Source organism: Oryx dammah, unplaced genomic scaffold (assembly GCF_014754425.2).
Source record: "Oryx dammah isolate SB20612 unplaced genomic scaffold, SCBI_Odam_1.1 HiC_scaffold_9, whole genome shotgun sequence".
NCBI lineage: Eukaryota > Metazoa > Chordata > Mammalia > Artiodactyla > Bovidae > Oryx > Oryx dammah.
This window is the reverse complement of record NW_024070193.1, coordinates 29698608-29723197: the sequence shown is the minus strand read 5'-3', so window position 1 is coordinate 29723197 and position 24590 is coordinate 29698608. Positions and strand designations below refer to the sequence as shown.

Here is a 24590-nt window from a genome sequence, read left to right as displayed (position 1 = left end):
TGATGTGAAACCAGTTTTCTTGTGAACAAATGCTCATATTCAGACCCATATAAATTAGACTGTTTTGAAATACCTCGTGGGCCCTGTCTCAGATGTCTACCCATTGAGGTGGTCTTGAATGGCAGCCTCGACTTAACTTCGTAAATTTCATTATTTATGGTAAATGGTTATCTCCAGCAGCCCCACACAACTTCTCCCTGGAAGCCTTTTATTTGGTGCTAACCGTGTGCTCAGTGATACATAACAACAGTTTGCAGTGGTGGGGACAGAAGAGGGCAGCCCCTCTGCAGGACTGTAAACTAGACCTAGTAGATGCGTGAACATCCTGGTAACTTAAATTTTCCTTTTTTGTTTCTCCATTTCACTTAATGATTTTCTATGTATTGTTGCAGACATCTCAACAGTGAGCATGCGCTGGACGATAGAAGTACAGCCCAATGTAGAGTACAAATGCAGGTTGTACAGCAGTTAGAGCTACAGGTAAAAACCACATTTATTTTTGATATTACCTCAGTATTCCTCCACTTCCAAATTTCTGTAGTGTTCTGTAATGAGTTCCTGTGTACTCATTATTGAATGGAAGGTTCAAAATCTGATGTTGTCCTTTCTTTTCTTTGATCTTCTTTTATGTTATTGTATTTTATTTATTTTCCTCTTTGGGAAGGTTCAGCTTCAGTTCATTCTTGGACACTGCTGCTCAGACATCTCACAGTTCTGTGCATCTCTGTGTATGCCGCCAAGCCTCAGCCACTGCTTTTTAGCTTTTCCATCTCTCTCTCACTTGACCTCCCTTCTCTCTTTTCCTTTTTAAGTTTACTGGTTATCTGTTGTTGGTCTGAGCCCCCACTGTTGCTAATATTATTAACCCGAAGTCAGGAAGACAAGCTGGGGAGAGATGTGGGGAGTGAATGAATGGAGAGCGAGCGAGAGAGAACATGAGTGTGGGCAACACGGGGCAAGCCAGTGCACATGCAAGCCTGTTTTCCAAAGTTAAAATAGAAAGTGTATGTGGATTTATGCATCATTTTTCATTGTCCCCCTTTTCTCTCTGTCACTGAGAACAACTGAGAGTTCACTATACATTTTACATATGTACACACACCCACACATACGTACATACGTATATTTAGGTACATACCATATATATCATATGCATACCATTTATACATAGAGAGGGAGAGAATCATGTGTTTGGAAATCCACTGGGCCATGTAGAACATATTTTATGACTACAGAAAATTAACTTGTGCAGATTTTCCTGTGGATCACATTTGGTTGGGGTGCATTTTAAATGTGAGTTCTACTTCCTGATGTAACTTGTTGATGAAGCACCATGTTTCAGCAGTCATTCCCTCCTTGGTATAATTAATAGAAAATCAGTTTCTGAAAGTAAAAATTGGGTCAGAAATGGATATTATTAAAATGTAGAATTGCACAAGGCTGACCCTACAAACCCCATTTATGCAGCCGAGTTCCAAAATGCTTTTGAGTGCTTGATGACTCACTGTGGCTTCTTCCTCTGGCTGGTTTAGTGTAGGCAAGAGGTTAGCCGACTGGGGGAAATTAAAACAATGTTGTACATTATATTGTTACCAGCCATTGAAAAGCCTATTTTGTATGCAAGACAGCAATGCCGAGATATATGAAGAGCCCTGGGCTAAGTACAGTAGATAATTACATCTGGAATTTTACTGAGTTAAGTCATTTATAGCTTCAAATAGTTGCAGAGAAAAATCAGCCAAAACACACTTAAACTTTTTGTTGTGACTTTCCAGGATAGAAAGGATTTTTTTTTTTAATTAGTTATGATGGATCACTTATTATTTTTTTTTTTAGTCAGAATGTGTCAAAAGTTATTTTAAGTATTTTTACATTCAGACTATAGATATGAACTTACTAGGACAGTGGGGTATTTATCCAGGCAAAGGGCACATTGTAAACCGCCTCCCCCCCCCAAATTCTTATATAAGTCTTTGGAAACATATTTAAATTCAACATGGCTTACTGAGAAGGAAAGAAGGAGTGTGTTTATCTCACCCCCAGATTCACCTGTGATTAAAGCCTGGGAAGCGCCTGAAGGACTGGATTGAATAGGACCAGCTTTGGGGCTATTGCTTCCTGAACTTACATGTTTCAGTGGTGGTGGTGTTTTTATGAAGTGGTCCAGATTCTTGCATTTATGTATTTAGTTGATGAAATTCTTAATGATCAGCTAGAATAAATTGTTGAACAGAGCTGTCATGGTTCGCCTAAGCTGGCATTCCAGACCGCAGATTTTGAGTGCAAGGCCATGATTAACTAACCTTTTATTCATTATCCCTCATTATCCAAAAGCAGCAGTTGGGAGAAGGAAAGGAGTTAGACGATCAGTAAGTCAGATGGTTATCTCCCGGCACTGTTAATGTTTTGTTTTGGTGAACGTGGCGTGGCAATGGTACAGACCTATATGATGGTTCTTAGATTGTTTGTGGATTTCGTTTATTCATAGATGTCCCTTCATCCTCCAGTCTCGCCTCAAACCCAAGGCAGGTTTTTCAACTTTTAATAGGAATCAGAGATGCTCATCTTTCTGGAAGTTACTGTGTGGTAGTTACCTGTGATATTCCTTATGATATTTTTTGAACAACTTTGCTTTAATGGAAGATGGCAGGGCTGGTTCGGAAGAGTTCCAAGCTTCTGAGGATTGCTAGAAGAATGACAGAGAACTGCAGCCCCTGGGCCACATCTGATGAGCTAAGACAGGTTTTTGCATTTTGAATAGTTGGGGTGAGGGAGGTAAGATTCACAAGAAGAATGAACTAGATGAAATTCAGATTTCAGCATCCGTGTGTAAGGTTGCATTGGAACATGGCCATGCCCTTTGAGTTACGCATTATGTGTGGCTGCTTTTGCTCTACAACAGAAAAGTTGAGTAATCGCAACAGAATCCCTATGGCCTAAAAGCTGAAAATCCCTAAAGCTGAAAATGTTTACTATCTGGCTGGTCCTTGCAGAAAAAGTTTCCTAAGCAGTCCTTAGTCTAGAGAATCAAAAAAAACAATTGGCATCACATTCTTAGCAACTTGTTCTCAGAGGTTCCCGGCTTCCTAAGGACCAGCTCACCCCTTTTTCTTCATTCTTCTTCCCCTTGGTGTGTAAAACCCATGTCACCATATCGGTCACGTTCCCTGGAGGGCAGCTTCACATGCCAGTACTTGCTGCTCTTGGTGGTCATGGAGAGCTAGCTGAGGGGTATTCATCCATCCACCCATTCATCTACTTACACATTTAGCAGACATCACCCTGAGCCTATACTGTGGAAGAACCTTGTTGGAGCCACCAAGGAGAAAAAGAATGAGTGAGACAGATGGGACTGTCCTCCTGGTTCCTACATTCTAGAGAAAAAAAAAATCGATTGTAAGTCAGTCTCCAGTGGCACTGTTCATTCACTGGGAAGTGCTTGCTCTCAGTAATGCATTTTTGAAAACTCCAGAAACATGCTCAGAAGACTTCAGTGCAAGATTAGGGCCATACCCAAACAGTGATTATTTAATCTAATGAAATACACAAGAAAATGTCAGCAATTTTTAGTACTGAAGGAACCCATGCCCAACACCCTTATCAACGATTAGGCGGACAGCATTTGGATTGCAGAGAGTTTGGTGCAGAGGACAGTTAGACTCATAGCCACCAATTTGAGGTTTCCTGTTTCTCTGATATTTGTATTTCCGTGTTTGTGCTACCCCGTTTGCCATTTCATGCACCATGTCTGGAAATGTACTTTGTAATTGGCTAATGTCGTAGAGTCTGAGGTATTGGGGAAGTGACGTCTGTGCAGCAGCAGGAGTCTGTGCAGAGGTGCTCTTGTGTCTCAGCAACCTTTCTGTCTTGCTTCCCATTGACATTGGCCCCCCACACACACACACCCTCTGCTCAGCATGATGTATCTGGTCTTGTAGAGGGGGTCCTCTGCACATGACTGACCCAAAAGGGCTACTTCTGTTTCCCCTAAAGCATTTCCTGGTCCAGGAAATACCTGAATTTCCAAGTTATCTCAAAGTCTATTACACAATTACCGTGTATTAACTTGAATTTGAAAACTGTTTGCACCTCTGAGCATGACAGGAAAGAGCAATCAAGACCTGAGCATATTCCCAAAGGGCAATCACTCAAAGGAGGAGGAGACAGCCCCCCACCGCCCAGATTCTCTCAGCAGAGCAGTACTGAGGCCTCTGGGCGTTTACTCTGGGGGCAAGGTCACACGTGCGCCCCCATTGTAAAAACAAACCCAGTAAGCTCAAATTGGATCTTAGAGTAGAGATCACCAGAGGTTCATTATGTCTACCCTGGAGAATCACTGTGAAAGGATTGCACTGGAGAATTGGGGAGGGCAGCATCAGCACCAGATGTGACCAAAACCAGGGAAACCCCTGGAGTGCTGTCCCGCGTAGCTTGCCAGACACCAAATCTAAACCCCAGAAACCTCAACTCTGACCCCAAGCAGGAGGTCCTGGTGTTTCTTACCTGTAGTCAAACCTCCATAAAAGAATTCGATTGAGTTGTTTTTTTTTTAAAAATCACCCTCGCTCACCTCAGGGGATAGAGGCGGGACTGGTTTCCCTTCCTGGTGTTATCTGCATTTGAGCCAAATGGAGGAGCCTTTAAGATTCTCATGGCAGAGTTCAAGCCACCAGGCAGAAATCGGGATGTTGGGTTGCTGCTGCTTTATGGAGTCTAATTTAGACCTATCTATGCAGCACTGTGGGTGAGAGGCATCTGTCTTGCGTGTGTTTTTATTGGAAGATATCAAAATATATAATGCACATTCTCTTAGCAGTGGACTATTTACGTAGAACTTGTTGACAGTAAAATGATGGTTAATTCAGTTCTTATGTTACACCCTGTTACTGGTTTCACTGAAGGAAGAGGGTGTCGAAAAGACATTTTAGTGGGCATTCAAAGCCTTTTTGAATATTTCTGAGTTCATTTCATTATTACAAAGGCAGTTGTAATTTTTTGACATTTATCAATGGACTGGATGGGGATTAACCCCAGCTGTTACCAGGAAGCCGAGAAATTACGTGAGGTCCTACCCTGGACACTTAGGCGCCTAGCATGAAGACAGATGGACACCATAGAAATCATTTGGATTGAGGACAGGGAATGTCCTGTTTGAGGTCAGGAAATGTATTTTAAGATTGCATCTGTTAGACGTTCTCTGTGGACAGATTTTTCTGGACAATAGGCAGTCATGCAAATGAGTTAGGACTGGAGGAGGAAAAATCCCCACAATCAGTATGTGTGGCCTTCTGTGGGTCATGAAATGTCCAGCTCCCTGCCCCACAGGGCAAGGGCGCCACAGGTGGGAACACGGTGAGTGTCTGGTTGCCCACCCCCAGCACCACGGCCAGGGCTGTACAGAAGCACCCAAAGGTTGCTTCTGAGAGTTGAGCACCTCCTGTCCCCTGGATTTAAATCCATACTCATCCCATTATCTGGGTTCATTCGCCTGGGAGGGAGATGCTCGTGAGCTGTCTCAGTCGTTCAGTTGGTGATGTGATCACACACAAGATATCTCAGTGGCTGGGTCAGAATCCCATTTGGGGAAAAGGAAGGGCAACAGACAACAGGAAAAAAGAAGCCTGCAGGTGGACCTAATGTGTCTTAGGAAGCTGAGACGTTCATGGTATCAGTCCAGTTTTCTGGACATATTTATTCAATTTAATTCTGCTTTGTGACCATGTAACCTTGCTCAGTTGTTAGCTCAGCCTCTTTGGTGTATAAAGACGGGCTTGGAAAGAAAGAAAAAAGAAGCCTTGAAGGTTTGGCCTGTTCATCATGGCCAGAGCTCCACATGTGTCAGGGGCAGGGCCAAGGACAGGTTTCCTGCAACCCCTCAGCCGCAAGGCCCTTTAGAGTGAATATTGAAAGCAACCAAGGAGCATAGGAGCCACCCAGGTGATGGGGAAGATCTGCTTGGCCCTGGCAGGGGTGGGGCTGGAGGGATGTGAACCTGTTATCCACGACTCAGTTTGATTCCATTCAGTCACTGTTTATCAGGCACCTAATGTATTCCAAGCTCTGGATATAGATAAGTAAGGCAGTTTCTTCCTTCCTATAATGTGGAGAGGGTAAGACTACTAGGTCTGTAACTGCCCTCAAGGCAGAGTTTGAGGTGGGGGGAGTCACTGTGGAGGGGTCAGTAGAAGAGCCTGGCGAGGACACTCCAGGTCGCAGAAGCCCCTTGAGGGATGTGCCTAGGTTGTGGGGTGAGGAAGACTGAGAGTGGAGAGATACTGGGTTCTTTTTAAAATTAATCTCTCTGTTCAACAGGATGTGATGGTGACCAGCCGCTACAGTTTGCTTTCCTGGGACTTGGGGGTTCCCGAGACTTGGGATCTTCTATTTCAGAACGGGGAGAGTCCTGAGCAAACTGGAATGAGTTGGTTACCCTCATGATCTGTTTGAATCCATTGGCTGTAGAAAATATCTAGTATGCCCATGTTCTGCTTGTTGCATTAAGGAGCTCGAAAACCATTTGAAAGAATGTTTATCAAGCCCCTACTCTATAGCCAAGACACTGTCCTAGTGAATTTACCCTCAGGTTCATTGAATCCCCACCTCCCCCAATTCAAAACCCTGTTTCTTTCACCCCAGGGGTCATGTTTTAAAGGGAGAGTCTAACATTTGGAAGTCAGTATGTGTCTCACACTTAATGAGCATGTTTAACATAATATTTCTTCTTGCTGTTTGAGAAGGTGTTTCTAAGTGGATGGTGATCGTCCTCTGAGACTCAGAATAGTGCCCCCCCCCGGCCCCCCAAAGATGAGGAAACTGAGGTGTAGAAGATCTAACTAACTTGTTCAAAGGTGATGGGCAGGCTGCCGCCTTTGGAATCTGTCTTCCTTTCTCGCTTAGTGCTGTTGGATGGCTTTGTACCTGGGGTCATCAGGGCTTTGTTAGCCAGGAGAACATTTTCCTCTACCCTTTTAAGTTCTTCTGCCTGGTCTAAGAATTCAGTTGACAGGAGAGAGAGTAAGAGGAGAAAATCAAGCAAAAGTTTAGCAAGATGGTATACATAGGAGAGACCCAGGAAAAGTGAGTCATCTATCAGAATGGCCCAAACCCTTGCAGTGAATACCATCTTCAGCTGAAGACAAAAGAGGGTGTTGGGAGTAGGGCTTTGGAACTTCAAAGGCGAGAAAGGCAGTTCACAGGGGGATGGAAAAGTCAGTAAATAAATGTTGTGTGGCCACCGGGAGACAGTGGGCCACCGGGAGACAGTGGGGCGCAGAGTGGACTCTGATCTCAGGGCCCTGCAGAGTTCCCCACCCCCCACCTCCTGGCCTGTACTCTGCAGGTCTGCTAGTGCTAGCTCTGTCCTGACAGGCCCTTGCAATTCTTTTAGGGAAAGGAAGGTCAGAGATTCTGAGTCTTTGGGGCCATGATTCTTTTAAGCTCAAAATAATAATCTGCATGCCAGAGAGACATTTTGAAGTCGCAAGTTTTAACTGCGCTCCACCCCGCCAGGTTCTCTGCACACACCCAGGCCTGGCAGATCAAGGGTTTGGAACCACGGCCGGTGGGGCCGCACTCTCCTCTGCCTAAAGGAGCTTTCTCCCGAGAAGTTCGTGGTAGGCGGGGCTTGGGCTGGAGCTCGGTGATGCTGGACCCACGCGGAAGGTTTCCAAATCCATCCACCCCAGGAACAGTGAGCTCTAAGAAAATGTCAGCAGGAAGGGGAGTGCACAGGCTGCAACCGCGGAGGGAGACAGGCAGCCTCACCCAGACGCGTCACCGTGGGGACTCATGTGATCCCTCCGCCATCAGCAGGGCTGTTTGTGATCACGCCAACTTCCGGGACGTCGGCCAGTCTGTTACCTGTCTCCGTTGCCCTTTGGGCCTTTCTAACCCCTTCAAAGCGGTACTTAGGACCGTGCCTCACAACTAGGCCTCCCCAGCCTCCTGACTTTGAACAAGCTCGAAGGGTGGTGGGAACAGAGAGATTAACAGCATCAGAGCTTCGTGGCGCCACTGCTCTGACAGGGGCGAGGAAAAGGAGGGAGGGTCTCTGCATGTCTCGCTTCCTCGTCCCCCCTTGGAAAACCAAGAGGATTCTTTTTCATAATTTAAAATCCTGCTTTACTCTGGGAGCATTAGAATTCCTAGACTATGACAGAGTATCCGAGTGCGTCTGCTTGAAATGTCAAGAGAGTCTTTAATAATAACACGTGAGGAATGTTAAGATGGTGACAGAATACAATAAAAGTTGGGAAATTCTTCAATTGGGGTGAAATGAGCCGTAGGTTGCCTGCCCGCTGAGAGCCCGAGTTGGCCTTCAAGGCCGAGTTGTGAAGGTCTGTGAATGACCACCTTTCGATACAGTGGCTGGGAGATAGCTATTTGGTAAATACTCAGTTTGGTAGAAGAATTTAATTTCTCCTCCTTCCAGTTGCTGCCCTCATCCCCACCCACCTTTTTTTTTTTTTTAACTTATTTTCCTCTTTTTGATAGTATGCTCTTGAGAGACCAGGTAACAAGATCCATTCTGCCTCCATCAGTTTGTTGGGACTGTCAGTGTGTACGCAGCACCTGAGGGTATGGAGCCCACCCCCGCTAAGGCACACTCAGTTCATAGAAGAGAGTGGTGTCTCCCCAACGCACCTCGTTAAATGTTGACCCTGGGTGTCCTTATTAGAAGCATTTACTCCTGCATCCCTCCCCGGGAGAACTGGACAAGGTTGGGTCAGATCCCAGTCACTGAAACTGGGGACCTCAGTCGGCTAATCCAGGTTTGCTTCTTTGTAACCTGTGTGTGGCTAAGTGTGCACCCATGTGTGCGCACACATACACACACACCAGGCTCTGCCTGCATAAGTCAGGGTAGGAGACAGGAGGGAGGCAAAGATCTGAGTTCTCAGGTGGTGTCCCAGGCGATGCCAGGGATCACCCATTTGGGAAAGTCACACCAAGCATCATGTCACCTGGGTTCTAGTCCTACTGTTGTCCCTTCCTTGAAACATGGCATGAGAGCCAGAGGCCTTGGAGTAGCCTCAACAGCCTGTGAAATGGACTGAGTGGCCTGGCCCCTTCCTCTCTCCATCCTCTGTAATTCTAGTGTTTTTTCTGTCTGTAATTCTAGTGTTTTTTCTGTCTCCTAAATCCTTCGCTTTTTTCAGAAGAATTCTTTTCTCATGAGTGAGAACCACCAAATTGGGCTTAAAATGATTAGTCCTCCTGAGAGTGTAGAATATGATTGTGTTCAATGAACTTCAGCCCACGTTGCCTTTTCTCTGCTGAAAGAATGAGTATAATCTTCTTAGCTTTTACCTTTGAAGATGGTGCATGGGGCCCTCTTGGCCTTCAGCAGTTATGGAGTGATACCCCTGTTACAGTCTTGGCCAGCGTTGGCAGTCTGAAGGCTGACTTGAGGCCATGGGGAATAGAAGAGGGGGTGACCCGTATTAGTCAAGGGGAGAAAAAAACACTTCTTTAGGACAAGAGACAGATAAAAGTGAGAACCAAGGGAATAAATCCATGAGAAATGAGCGTCATCTTTCCTAGCTTCCTGTTCCCTTCTTTAAAATGTCAAAATTCTCTCCCCGGTTAGCCCAGCTGCAAACTCCATCGAACCTCTGTTATGTTGATCCAGTTTCCAAACATCTACTTAGTCAGTAGAAGTCTAGATAGACTAGACTGATTTAACTTTCCTTTAAAAAAAAAATTTTTTTTTTTGAGCATTCATGAAGTGCTAGGCTCTGTGCTAAGCTTGTTATGTGCAAGAATTTATTTAATCCTCAAAACAACCCTTCAAAGTTCAGAGATTATTATTCCATATTTAGAAGGAGAAGTGAAAAGCTTGAAAAGGTTACATAATGTGCTCAGCGTCTCAGAGCCAGGATTCAAATCCTTCGAAGTCTGTTAGCCCACGTCTTTTTTAACCCATTTTTGACTCTGTAGTCATTCTGCAGGGTTGGTGCACCAGGTTACTAATTTAAACAGACATTGCACACGCAGCTCCCCTTACTGTGTGGCCTGTTGTCATTCCTTTTAGGCTAGATACTCCTCCTGTACCCACCAGGAAAGCTCTGAGAGAGTAATTCTCTTTTCATACTACAACATAAAAGGATGTATAAATCTGTCAGCCAGATTTTTAGGTGACCTTTGGACTGAATTTTCCATCCTTTTCTTTGCCTGTCATGGGAGTCAGTTGATAAGGAAACGCTAGACTATATTTGCTAATATTAAATGTTTGTATTCCCATATTATAACAAAGAAGGGATGCTGTGAAAATTGATGGGGGTGGTGAGCTCATGGAATGATGGCATAAAAAAGCAGCAAAGAATCTGCAAGCTGTTTGAAGGACCAGTGAGTATTGTAAATGCAAGACAGCTACCATAGAGAGAGGAGCTGATTTCACTCGGTATGAATTTGTAGCCATTTTTGCATAAAAATAAAAAGTGAATTTGGTGAGATTTTTTTCTTTCAGTTGTCAAAAGTTTGTGTTAGAACTGTTATCAATGATAAAAATCCAAAATCCTTCCCAAGACTATATATGACATGCTAGTTTGTGCTGATAAACACAAACAAAAATGGATTTTTGCCTCTTTCTGTAACCTTGCCTGTCTTCTATAGTAAAGCAGAGTTAGGATAGTAGACTTGAGGTTGAGGCAAAATGAGGAACCTGGATAATTCTCAAAATGAATGATGAATCTAAGTGATATTCTTATGAAGACATAAGATTCCCTCCAGCAGTAAAGCACCAAGGTTGCGGAGGTGACTGGGTGTACAGATTCTCCACGTGTGTTTGCCATGTGGTGGTACCACCTTTGACCAGTAAAAGGTCAGTCTGGTAGACATTTGGATGGAACATAGAGGTAATGGTTTCTTTTGATGCTGGGAATTTGGACCTCATTCTACTTGGTCTTTGTAATTGTTCCATCAACAATGTTTACCCCTAAATTAAGTCACGATTAATATTCATCAGACTCTTCAGTAAATATTGCCTCCCACCCTTAAATTTGTAGCATTTAGCACCACAGACGACTACTTGTTTTTAAAAAGAACAGAGATGCCTCCATTCCTCTGTCCCATGGTAATTTTAAAAGAAACCATTTTTCTTAATCTAAAAATGTTTTAGTTGTAACATTGAAGAACTTAGAACACTTACATGAAAAACAAATAACTGTAGAAAAATGCCATTGCTAACATTTTAATTGTTCTAACTGAGCCACTTTGGAAAACTGAATTCCTTTAGCATTATGTGTTCTGAGCATCTTTTAGTTTGGCTGTTCAATAACTGACTAAAGAACAGAGGATGAATAACATAAAGTGGCTCCTAATATGGTATCATTTTCATTTCCTGTTTGTTGAAAGATAAATGCTAACACTGTAAGGCTTCCCCACCCCCACCCCCACTTCTTAATTTATTCCTCCCTGAACCACACCACAAGGGAATAAAAAGGGAAAAAAAAAATCAAATGTGATATGGCTTGAGACTGAGTCATCAAGTTAGGATAAGTTGAAAGCTTTTTCCTTCTTGTTTTTCCACTTTTTCCCTTTTCTCTGCCTTCTCCCAGTTCTTGAAACATCCTCCTCCCTTAAAAGGCACTTTGATTTTAAAAAGTGAGTCTTACTTGATTTGAGGGTGGGGGGAAATAATTTTAGACTTTACCAAAAATTAATTGATATTTTAAAGATTTACTGTTAATTATGTGACATAGAAGGACTGAGTCCCTTCCCAATTCTAAGGTATTATTTTGGACAAATAGTCTGTAAACGTCCTGAACTCAGATTTTTTTCTATCCCATTCGTCTCCTCCTCCTCCTTCCCCTCCTCCCTCCGTCTCCCCGTCTCATATTAATCTCTTCCGCAGCTTTTCTCTTAACTAAACCGGTATCTTTGGGGGGATACATTCCCTCCCTCTTCTGCAGCCATAATTATGTCCCCAATGCTCAAGTGTCTTGAACTGTTGAAGATACCCCTGTGTAGGAGACAGTCCAGAGCCAGCATAAGAAAGCAGCCTGTAACAAACAGCATCTGAGTCCCTACTATGTACATCCAGTTAGGAACTCATGTACCTTCAGAAGAGAATGTTTTCTAGAATGAGGAGACTTGAAGTTTTGTCACAGTGTGACTAGCACATAGTAGGTACTCAGATACTGAGTCAGTGAATGAATAAACTTTCTGTACATTCATTTGGAAGTGGGGACTTGTCCCCTCCTTGTAGCTATCTGCCTGCCCTGTTAAAATTGCTTGCCTGGACTGTCTGCATCTCTGTCTACTTGTGAAGAAAGATGGAGTTAATTTTGCATAAGTGTATCTGTGTGTCTAGGAGTTTCTCCACAACCACAACAGATGAATTTACGAGTTTTCAGTTCCCTAGCTCATTTTCCTTTGGCTTCCTCATGAATCAGGTTGGTTAATAGGCGTGATTCACGGTTTTGTCTTGTAGCTGTCTGTGTTACATGGGACTCCTTGGTGCCAGTAGGTCTAGGACTTCCCAGTTAAAGGCTCATGCAGCTTGTGTTGAGAAATCACACACCGACACCTCTAGTTACTCGGAGTTTGGCAGTGGTCATATAGATTTCAAAACGATTAAGCAGTGATGCAAATTTTGTTGTATGCCAGGGGGCCATAGTGTAATTTGGAATATGTATCATTTGGGATATTTAAAGAGTAATGCATCCGTATTCAAAGAAATAACAGAGCATTTTTTCTCCCTACCAGCTTGCGAAAGACAAAGAGCGCCTGCAAGCCATGATGACCCACCTGCATGTGAAGTCTACAGAACCCAAAACTGCCCCTCAGCCCGTAAGTACTACGTGACATCCGGGGGTACCTGACACTATTTCTTCTCTGCTTCCCTTCCGCAAGGGAGGAGGATCCCTAGTCTGGCAGCTCTAAATACTGAAAGGCTTAAGTTCCATCGGAACTTAAGTCACCTTTTATGAACAGTGCAGTGTGCTGGGCATTTAGGGAGATATATACAGGATGATTCAGGCACAGTCCTCAGCCACGATACCCCACAATCAGCTCTCCTTTGGGACAGATGAGTGATGCTACGCCAATATACTAAAACATTCTATGACAGCTCTTTGGAAGGAAAAAACAAAAACAGAACAAAAAGCAATCTTTCTGATTTCTCATTGGTGGAAACACAGAGATAGGACTGCCAGACCAGGAAGGCAGAAGAAAAAAATGTATGTTGGCATGGTTTAGCCAAGAGACAGTGGGTATGAGAAAAGGGTTGAGGGATGGTCCAGTCCAGTCTGAGAGCAAAGAGGGAGGAAATGTTGAAAGAGTCAGAGGCTATAATTACTGGAGAACATCTAATGGTTACTAGAGAGTTGGAAGTGAAAATGACTCTTTCAAGGTGAGATTGAACGTGGTACCCTGAAATTACATCTCACCTTCAGGAATCTCTTACTACTTGCCTTATTTCCCCTTCCTTGGACCTTGAAAAGTGTCATGCAAGCACAGACAATATCAATGTGGAAGGATGCTATATGGACCCCAGATCCTGTCTTGGGCCTCATTCCCTGTTGTACCTTGATGGTTTTCAGTTATGTTTCTCGTATACTTATACAGTTCTCAAAATCTAGTTGCTTCAACTAATTTTTCACAATGGAGAGAGTGCTTTGCTTCTTGATTTTTAAGATTTGTAAAATTTAAGGGTACACTGCTTTTATTTGATTTTGCTTGGAGTCACTGTGTGAAAATTAATTGAGCGTTGACAATCTATAGTTAGTACCAGCAATTTTAACCAATATGCAATGATGCAGCATAATGGCAAAGTATTGGTTTATCTGTTTTGACTGGTTTTTTTCTATAAATAAAGCAAACATACACCCATATATGTTTGATTTATGGTGATAGAAATAAAACGGAGTCAGACTATTAACCCAGCAAATATGGTAGCCTGCCAAGATGCAGTTGGCAGACAAAATTAATGTCTGAAACAGAACACATTACTGAGATATAGGACATAAAATCATTAAACACTTTGCACATCCATTTTTACTAGGAAAGAGCCCTTGGTTTCCATGTATTTCGCAGTAAATGGCTGTAGGACCAAATGTGTAGGCCACCCAAAAGAAAGAGTAAGGCCTTTTGGTATTGTGGAGTCATTAGTCAACCGTGCTCTAGGTGCTATTCCTATCAACCCCTTCTTTTAATGAGGCTCCTAGGAATAATGTGAACCCCGCTAAAACAAATTGGTAAGATCCTTGCATGATCCCACTGAGTTCTTCAGCGGTTTGAGCTGGTGGCAAGGGGAGTTGATCATCTTGGAACTCTCTGGACATCTTCAGATGGTTTCCATTCACTAGGGAAATAGTTTTCTCCAGGATAAAGGGTTTGCGTCTCTAAACCCAGCAACAAGGGAGAGAATGAGATGACTTACTCCATGAATTAAAAACAGTAATATGAGGTTAGATATTAAATATGAGGATTAGAATAATATGTGGACTCAGCACTCTAGGAATGGACTCGTTTAGGATCATGAGGCTCCTTGGTGAGAGGCGGGGGGATGAAAGCAGGAAAGGAATTGAGACACCCTACGGGGCACTCCACAGCCATCATGGGGCTGGGTGCAGGGCTGGAGCGCCATATATGTAAGCTTCCAGAGCCCACAAAGGGACCCTTGGGATTCTCCATGAGGACCCATGTGAAGCAGCCAGTGAACAGGGAAGAGCTGTCCTGGCGGAAACGTACAGGGCAGGAAGGTTTGTCTTCATTAGTATTTAAAAAAATGTTTTACATGCTAGAAAATTATAACTTGGAAGGGGACCTCCTACTAAATTTATTTTTAACTGCTCTATTGAAAATTCTTTACCACTAGTCAACATTATCTCTTAGTAGCTCAGCACAGTATTTCTTTATTAAAAGAAATAGGCACGAATATTTTTGACTGAAAAATTAACAGCTTTTGAATTCATACACAGCAGGTTTTCTTTTGCAAAGAAGTCCAATATCGCTGCACAGCACTTCTATAACCATTTATTTGGAGTCCAAGTCAAACCTTTGACAGCTAGAGCAGTGCTACAAGCCAATATAAAGAACTCCAAGATGTAAACCAACAATAGGCCGCCTGTGTGAGGTTTGCCATTGTCAAATACATAGATTGTTTGGATTAGTTTATGTAAATGTACTGTTGTATTACCCTTTAGAAGAAAAAAAAAGATCACATTTGTGTATGAAAAGTGGTTCCTTTCACAGGCAGCATTATAAATCCCTTATCCTTTAACTTACATGTAAGAAGTAAAAATTGGTGCCTGACAAGCAGATATTGTGTGACACTCTGTTGCCAGAGAGAACCTGCCTTCTTTTCATTTATTTGAAAATAGAAAATTTTATTATAGATACCATCTTATAAATCAGGAATTATTAAAATATGTATAGGTGAGGCATTGGGAAATTAATTATAAAAGGTAGACATGTAGTGTTTTGCACACATTTTTTACTTCCTTGCTGTAAAAAGGGGAGGGGGCACAGGCATAGAGCAAACCCTCAATTCTTTCAACTTTAGGGATATAGAGTTATCTGATTAGTTCTAAGGTGTAAAAGACTCCCCTTTGCCTGTAATTAATTTATTCCTCCCGAAATAATAGAACGCACAGTGTATGTTCAAACGCGCATCCTCCTAGACTCCGATTTGAAAGAAGCAGTTCCTGGGATTCAGATCCAACCCTTGCTGGGGACACTCACGTTAGAGTCTTGCCAGGAAGTTTGTTAAGTTTTTTTCTTTTTTCCATTTCTGTTTAAGAGGAACTTGGTGTTTATTTTAAAATCCTTAGTCACTAAGTGATAGAATGCTTTGCTGTAAACGTTGCTTTTCACTAAATGCCATTTGGGTGGTGAGTGTCATTTGCTGTGTCCAGTCATCCAGCCAGTTCCCATTTCCCTGCATCAAAGAAACTGCCAAAACCTTCTTGGATTGTTCTGACATCAGCCCCTAGACGTGTTTGCTGGATCCTGTTGTGGAACTCATGTTCCCATTTGGCTTGTCAGAGGATATTCTCATCTGGGGAGAGTACCAAGATTTTAGACGTGGGTCTGACCTCGACCCCTCACCCTGGGAAGCATCTAGGCAAGCTGAACAGGGGTTCACGGGCGTCCTGTTCCACAGGTGCCTCCTGTAGCATCTCTCCCTGCTTGCTTGAACATCTTTTAAAAGGAGAAAAACCTCTCCTTTTGTAATCATACCCAGGACTCAAATTGCAGGGCACACTGTTTCTGTAAAGTGAATTTCTGAATTGAAAATCAAAGTAATTGCATCAGTGAATATTTATGGAACGTGCGACTGGGAAACACAGGGTAGGAAAATAGGGCAGACCCGTCCCTGCCACCGAGTGTGTCTTGTGGGAGAGCTGCCCTCCACGGGAGTGTGTGGACCACCGTCCCTGGCAGTGGGAGTGAGGAAGACCCATGGCACCAGTGCCATCTGAGATGCGACGTAAAAGAGGAATGGGAGGAAGGAGAAGGAAATCAGCTTTCATGCTTCCTGCCGAGGGTTTAAGATAGGTGCGGGTGTTTGAGGAAGGGAACCGGGAGAGGAAAGTCTGTGATGAAGATCAGAGTGGAGAAAGGCAAAGACTAGCCGATGTCAGCCAAAAGAAGCTTTTGATTTCTAATGTTATTTATAAGCTTTCAGTGTTATTAAGGCTGGGCCGTGTTTACCAGAGCAGCTGCAGATCCTAGCACGGGAGTTACACAGTGTAAAGCTGGGCCTGTCACATGGTCAGAATGGCCACGAGTGTTCTGTAGGCTAGCGTTTCCAAAGGTCCATCTCTCTTCCATGTTCGGAGAAGCACAAGTGAAAAACCAAGCGATCGTAAACTGTCCTAATGAGAGTGATATTCTTTTGTTCCACACTCAGTACCAGTAATGTTCTCGAGGTAAACACCACAGTGGGTTGCTTGAGGGCGAATGTCTCCATGCTTACTCCATGGAGAATTTCCTGAGATGTTTCTTTGGAGGGAGGCCACACTCAGAGGATAAAACAATAACCACCACTACCGCTGAGAAACATGTCTGTATTAATACTTGATTAAGTTGTTAAGGAGTTTTGAAAAAGATTTTTTCACTATCGTAATGTCAAGAAGATACTGTAAATCATATTTTATAATCTTGAGAACATGAGAGGTAGGTTTAGCTTTAGGGTATTCCTACCCCCCAGAGAACAGCTCCCAACCCTGGTGAAACCACATTCCTTCAGGTTTGGTGGGCAAGTAACTACAGTGTAGGTAGAATCTCCTTTCTGAAAATGTTATAAAACACAGGAACTTGGCTGTTCGAAGCGAAAGGCAGTATTAGATTTTCCTTTGTACACATTCTCTTTTCCTCCAACCATAGCAATTAGGACTGTTTGGAAGTAGTTCTTAGCTACTCTAAAAACTGTGTGTGTATCCCCCACCCGCCCCCCAAAAGCAGGGGGGGGGGTCCTTTAACTCTTAATGAAATGGATGATCCTGTGAGCTGTTGGCTGCAGCCTGGCTGTTGAGTTGGAGAAGTAATTTGAGGCCATCATAAAAAGAGATTTGTAAAAACAAACAATGTTTATATACGGTTTCTCGTGAAGCCCCCTGTGCTGACGTTCGGTGTCAGTGGCGACCGCCTTCTCGGTCACTGTCCTGCACGGGCCCAGATCTCAGGCAGTGGGGAGACGAGGCGGACAGAGTTGTGCTCAAGGTCACCCCCTGCCCAGCAACACCCACCTACCCCACCCCGCGGTCTGGGAACGTCCCTCCGGTTCCTCCATCCTCAGAAAGGCCATCTCTGAACACAAGGGATTTGTGTCTAGAATTCACCTGCTCAGCAGGTCAGTCAAACCAGCAACAGAAAAACGAGTGGGCACGAGAGTTCCTACTGAGCGGCGGGTCCCTCAGAGTCTAGGTTTCAGGTTTGCCTTTTGTTCTCAGAATCTGTTCTGAAACAAGGCAGGAACACAAACAAAAACACACAGGAATTCTGATGGGAATCCTTATGACAAGTCTGTTTCTGTCCTGGGTTTACATCAGCAGTGCGTTGATTTTTTAAAAAATGGGAGTGACTCACCGTCTTTTAAAGAGAGAGCAGAGGTTACTGTTTAAAAACGAAAAGATAAATCTTTGTTTCACAGGGGGACTCAGCAGAGTATTGAGTATTGGGCAGCCAATGCGGTCCCAGTTGTTTGGATGGGTAAGATTTCTAGGAGAGTCCCCCTGGAACTGTCCTGGGAGAAAAACCGAGAGTTGAGAGTGGACAGAAATTAAAAAATAAAATCAAACCCTATGGCAATCTGAAGTGACATAAGAATTCAGCTTTTGGCTGGCGTTTGAGAGATTATCTTTGCCGAAATCATCACATGATGGAAACTCGCCATGTAGAAAATATCAGAGTTACTAACTTTTCTAAACATAGCAACTTCTTTTTAAATAGAAAATGAACACAATCTGAAAAATAGGAAAAGAAACCCTCCCAGTCCCATCCCTTCCTGCTCTAGGCCCCAAGAAAAAATTCTCTCTTCCAGCCTGAGCTACAGTCAGAACGAAGCACTTGTGCGTTCATTTTTAATTGATGAATGTTTTAAGCTTTAGTAGTTTACAATTCAGATGAATCTTTCAAGATTACAGCACATCTCTCACTGTTCCCAGTTTGCTCTTCTAAGTCTGTAATTAATTTGGGGGTGGTGGTGGAGGGGTCCACTTTTTTTCAGAGAGACCTTAAATAAAAGAGCGAGTTTGGTTTAAACACAGAGCCTGTCTTGAAACGTTCCCCCAGCTCCGTCTTCTCACCCCCTAGTGACCTTCCTCCCCAGAGATGGTTTCTCCTCGAGACCAGCATGTGATTGTGCAGCCTGAGTTTAAAAGTTAAGAAACTTCGATCACACTTGACAAGGTTGACATTTCATTAACTTGTTGGTTCAGCCTTCAAATGATTTCATGAGGCGAAGCCCCCTCTATTTGGAGTTTACAGCTTTTTGTTCTTCCTTCCCTCACAGGCTACAGTCGTGTTTAATTTGGAATCAGGGTTCCTTTGGCAAATTAGCAATTAGAACAATTTTGTGGGAATATGTATATGTGTCATTAGTTTCCCTGCAAATTAATAGCAAGGGCAGAGGTCAGGCAGAAATTTTCCACTTGACTGCAGTTCCTCTATGGAGACTTGGCACTTGGTTCTGGAACGGCCACAGCTGCTCTCAGCCACCCTCTTCCTCTCCGAACTGTCTTTTAATTAGTTTACCTCATAGCCATCATTACAAATATTACTGCCTCCCCTCCTCGAAATAAAATCACTGTTTCTACAAAATATTCCCGTGACATCTTGCACTAGTGTGCATTGATGGTGGGTCAGTTGAATGCAGCATTTAATCATTAGATCACCTCCATCCGCGTCTCCTAATGAGAGTCCTTACAATATATTTTTATCTGGTAATTAGCCGAGATTGGCTGCTTCCTCTGTGGCTTATTAGAGACAGCCCAGCGGTGGGTGTGAATCACAGTGTCATTTGTCAAGCCTGGTAAAAATCCCCTCTCTGCTCTCTCCTGGCTTGGTGTTGATTTCCCCTGGTTACCTGTGTTTCACAGTCTCCAGAAAATTCAGCTGCCTCTCTGTTGTCAGGGATTGTGCTAACCGGGAGGGATTTTCTGTTTTACTGTTACTGTTGCTTTTGGGGTAGAAACAGTCCAAGTCTGAAGGCCTTTGCCAGAACTGCAAGAATGACATTCTTTTCACATTTTATGACTTCGTACCCATATTGTGGGGCTTGTCTATTCTTGTAGGTGAGCTCCCAAAAGATGGGCCTGCACTTGCTGAATGTTTCCGTGAGTTTGGGCTTTTGGCAGTGAACTAGAACCCAGTGGACTTGATCTTCCTCACAGAACTGGAAAGGACCATGCATATTTCTTGAGGACATTGTATTTATATTATCATTTTCATTACCTTTTAAAGAGCACTATGGTGTTTAGGGTAATGTTCTTCAGCCAAGAAGCCAAAAAGCAGAGTGGGTTCTCGGAATTGTTTTATGATTGTTATGCCTGTTTTCCTTTCATCAGTGTCTGCATTTGATGGTAAGCCCTCCAAGGGCAGCAGTCGTCTGCTCTGTTCCTGTTTTGGTCATTGCAGTTTCCATGGCCGTTGTCTGCTCGGAAATATTTATTGAATGCCATTTATAAGCAGGGATAAAAGCTAATCCCCAGGTCCTTTCCAAAAATTAGCATGTTGAAAAAGGAACCTGGTTCGTGTTTATTTTTCCCATTATCTGGGCAGAAGGAGAATATTATACAAAGGGCCTAGAATCACAAGTGTGTATTTGATTTTGAGTCCAGATTGTGAATATGGGCAAGTTATTTAATCTCTGATGAGCCCTTGTCTGCTTCTCTGTATAATATGAGCGTAACATCTCAAGTATTCGTGATGGTATGAGAATTTCAGTGAAACCAGGCAGTGGCAAGGGGTTTACCACATTGTGTTTACAAATGGCACCCATAACTTTCCTGGGCATGTGGATACTCTTAGGCCTAACAGCATCTGATGTTTACAAGTTGTATATTCATGAGCATTAGACCGGTTGCTTGGGCTGCTGGATGTTTAGATACACTGTTCCTCTGCTTGGTCAGTGAGTAGGGCCCAAGGTGAAGAGGTGGTCGCCCTAGCCTTCTCCCGTGACCCCCAGATCAGTTCCATCCTGTGAGTGCTCCACAAGGCTTTTAGCACTTGGGCTGCAAATGTGTGTCTAGAAGTTGCCAGCATTGGTGAAAAAGAGCTCCCAGCGTCTGCCCAGCTTGCCGGGGGGTCCCTAAGGATGGTACCATCGCCATAGCTTGCTCTTATCAGGTATAGGGGAGCCTGGGGTAGGAATTGGGTGGAGCTGGGAGGGGTGTGTCTGATGTTGGCCGAGTCAGCATTTCAAGGGAGGAATAAAAAGGAAAACCCAACCCAAAGCCTCACCCAGCATTCAGTTTCCAGCACCATGTTTATCTTTTTCTGTCAGTATTTCCTCAACAGTATTTGATTCTTCTCATTACTAGGGCATGAGTCTTCCTAACAAATTGGAACTCTGTTTTTATCTGTTCTTTGATTAGATCTCAGAGGAATCTAATTTTTAATAGTTTCTACAAATAACGCTTTGGATTTAGGACTCTTGCAGTGGTGAAACAGACTTAATTTGTTAAGTGATTCAAAATTTGGTTTCAGGCAGATTTTGATACTGTTAGTGAACCCAGGTCTAGCTGCTCATCACTCAAAGGCCAGTAAATTGGCCAGGTGGGTGGAAAGGAAAGTTTGCTTTATTTTGGATGTCAGCAACGGGGAGTGAGGGGAGGCGCCTGTCCAAAGGCCAACTCCCTCCACTGATAATCAGGGGGCAAAAGCTTTTATAGACAGACGGAGGGGGCTACATGCAGAAACAGCGTAGTCAGCTCTGACGGTCATCTTGAAGTTGGTCATCGGTGGTCTGCCCAGCGTCATCTTGATTCTCTTCAGTAGTTAATCTTGATTTCCAGGGTCAGTCAGTTCCCATTTCCTTGAGGCCACTTCTTGGGATTGTGGCAGCTTCTGTCGTGGCTACATTCTGCTCCTCATGTAGCCTTCTCCTGCCTGGTGGGGATTTCAGTATCTGCAGACAGCTTACAGGACATGGCTCAGAATATTATCTATAGCCCTTGAGGGACTAAAGGTCTGGGCCTGTGCTTAGTGGCTACAGTGTTACTATCGGGTCTCTTCTGTTTTCCTTTGTTTCTTCTGTGGTGTTCTCACTTCTCCCATTAAGCTTATTCCTTGGCTAAGGCTTTTCCACAGACAGGCAAGGACATGGTGGGTGGGAGTGAGGACCACGGGGCTCCTGCTCCACTTTGCTACCAAGTAATCCTGCTCTGCTAAACTTTTTTGGATTGGAGATAGCTGCAGGTTTCTGAGAGAGCACCTCTGAGTAAACTGCAAGATCTGTGTCGAAAACAACCAAGTTCTTCAGTGGAGCCAGATACACTGTTTCAGTAGCAAGCCGATTTTTGGAAGGTCGGGGGAGGACAGGCTTATATTTCCAGTATTATTAAGAGAAACACTTCAAGGCAAAGGCAGAACAGGTAATAGGAAGGAAGGCCCAAAACAGGACTCTTTCATCCCCCTATGCTACTGCAAATAACTAGTAGGTATTTCTTTACTTGAAGCACTGGATTACTCCATTTTGTTACTACACATTTGAAACTAGAGGGAAAAAAATGAGATTTTATTTTTTATAGTTCCAGATCTCTCCTATGCCATGTGTGTTTTAAATGAATAGATTCCAGTCCTGCATTGGATAAGAGTTTAATGAAGATGACACATAAAGCTTTCAAAGAGGACTCTCTGCCAACTGATGGAGCTAAATGAATGTCTTGATTGGTTCCACTCTTTTGAATAGGTCATGGGCCAGGCCCTTCCACAGTAGTTCTCATCCCTGAAGTGTCATCCTGGAGTTGAGTGAGCCTGTACCAGTGTGGTGTAGCCACTGGCAGCATGTGGCTGTTTAAATAAAATTGTGACTTTTATTGAGAGTAAGTAAAAATAGTTTCTCTGTTGTACTAGCCCAATTCAGAAAGGTTTGTCACAGAGCTCAGGTCTATACCATTGTATCATCTCAACTGGTGTTTCCTGAAACATCAGTGTTTGTGGGGCTGCCAAGGACTCTATCTCCCTCTTCGAGGTTTACGAGGCATAGTGGGCTATAAAAGAGGGGTGTGAAGTTGTGATTAAAGAAACATCATGACCCAGAATTTCTCACACTCACCAGGCTAGGTAACCCCTTTTGTGTCTGTAAATACTTAGTTAAACGTGTTTGGAAAAACAACTGTCTCAGCAATAGGAAAGGAGAACATTGCAAGAGATATTTAATAACCTGTATGTGGAAAGAATCTGAAAAAGGATATGTGTGTGGATCTGAATCACTTAGCTGCTGCTGCTGCTAAGTCACTTCAGTCGTGTCCAACTCTGTGCGACCCCATAGACGGCAGCCCACCAGGCTCCCCCGTCCCTGGGATTCTCCAGGCAAGAACACTGGAGTGGGTTGCCATTTCCTTCTCCAATGCAGGAAAGTGAAAAGTGAAAGTGAAGTCACTCAGTCGTGTCTGACCCTCAGCGACCCCATGGACTGCAGCCTACCAGGCTCCTCCATCCAAGGGATTTTCCAGGCAAGAGTACTGGAGTGGGGTGCCATTGCCTTCTCCAAATCACTTAGCTGTGTACCTATAAATCAACTACAATAAAAAGAATCATAGGAAAGGATGCTAGAAATGTTAATAAACAGCTTTTACATGGGAAGTCCCCTCCTGTTTCAGCTGGTGATAGACATCTAACCTAGAGGCTTAACGCCGGCCAGGCCTCCCCACGTCTTTCCCGCTGGATCTCGGTGCGCTCTCGGTGGCCCTTCTAAGCATTCTCCCTTTCCTCACAGCTGAATCTGGTATCCAGTGTCACCCTCTCCAAGTCTGCGTCAGAGGCTTCTCCACAGAGCTTACCTCATACTCCTACGACCCCCACTGCCCCCATCACGCCCGTCACCCAAGGCCCCTCCGTCATCACCACCACCAGCATGCACACGGTGGGCCCCATCCGCAGGCGGTACTCAGACAAATACAACGTGCCCATCTCTTCAGGTAGATCCTCTATTTTTGCCTCACGTAGAGTTGTAATCAGCAGTGCTTGTCGACCAGCCTGTTTGTAAAAAGTGATAATTAATAGGACAATGATTCTTATTTAGCAGATATTGCGCAGAACCAAGAATTTTATAAGAACGCAGAAGTTAGACCACCATTTACATATGCATCTTTAATTAGGCAGGTAAGTAAACAATGCAGTTTGTGAAATTGCATCAGAAGGTATATGTGTACAGGGATATATTGATGAAGTAGATTTAAAACCGTTTAGTATGCAAGCATGCTAAAACCTTTCCTATAAGGTTTTTTAAAACTGCAATATATAACATAATTGCTTTTGATTAAGTATTACAATACGATGTGATTATTAGGAAATTCATTTCACACAACAGTGAAAATGAGCCTGTTTAAAGATGGCAAGTCAATTATCACAAGCTACAGTAATCTCTGATCCCTAGAATTAATCTGAGCTCTAAATAATTACTGAGCTTTAATCAGCTAGTGAAATGTTTTGCATTTCTCTTTGATTCAGCTTTATGAATGACTAATAAATTAATATTTCTGTACGGAAACAGAAATAAAAACTCAAAACAATTGGATAATTCCATTTTGAATTTTGCTATTGAACTGGTAAATAGAACCATTCATCTTAGATCATTTCGTGAAACCTTTCTCAGGCTTTAGCTCGGCATCACAATTATTTTCTATTTTCCAAAAATTGTATAATGACAGTTGTGCTGATTTGGTCATAAATTATCTTTTTCTGTTACTTTCGCTTCACAGGCCATTCTCGAATCTCCAGAAAAGCAGCTAACACTAAATGAAATCTATAACTGGTTCACACGAATGTTTGCTTACTTCCGACGTAATGCTGCCACGTGGAAGGTAAGCTTTGTTGCAGGTTTGTTTAGTCTTGGATCTTGCCGTTTACAGGGGAGAATTTGTTGTTGGTAACATCTTGTAAGTTACAATAATATTGTTTTGATACATTCAGAGAGT

The 24590-nt window shown here is 43.4% G+C and overlaps 1 protein-coding gene across 9 annotated transcripts in view; it reads left to right on the top strand.

Moving 5' to 3' along the window:
• FOXP1 (forkhead box P1) overlaps nt 1–24590 on the top strand; it is a 622522-nt gene that overhangs the window by 577870 nt on the left and 20062 nt on the right. For 7 of the 9 annotated variants that reach the window (XM_040247245.1, XM_040247242.1, XM_040247243.1 and 4 more), the window contains 5 exons: nt 393–480; nt 12709–12792; nt 23390–23591; nt 23696–23775; nt 24375–24476. In XM_040247245.1, coding sequence (XP_040103179.1) covers nt 393–480; nt 12709–12792; nt 23390–23591; nt 23696–23775; nt 24375–24476 — 556 coding nt within the window. The remainder of the gene's footprint in view (nt 1–392; nt 481–12708; nt 12793–23389; nt 23592–23695; nt 23776–24374; nt 24477–24590) is intronic. The other 2 variants (XM_040247247.1, XM_040247246.1) reach the window with 1 other exon arrangement.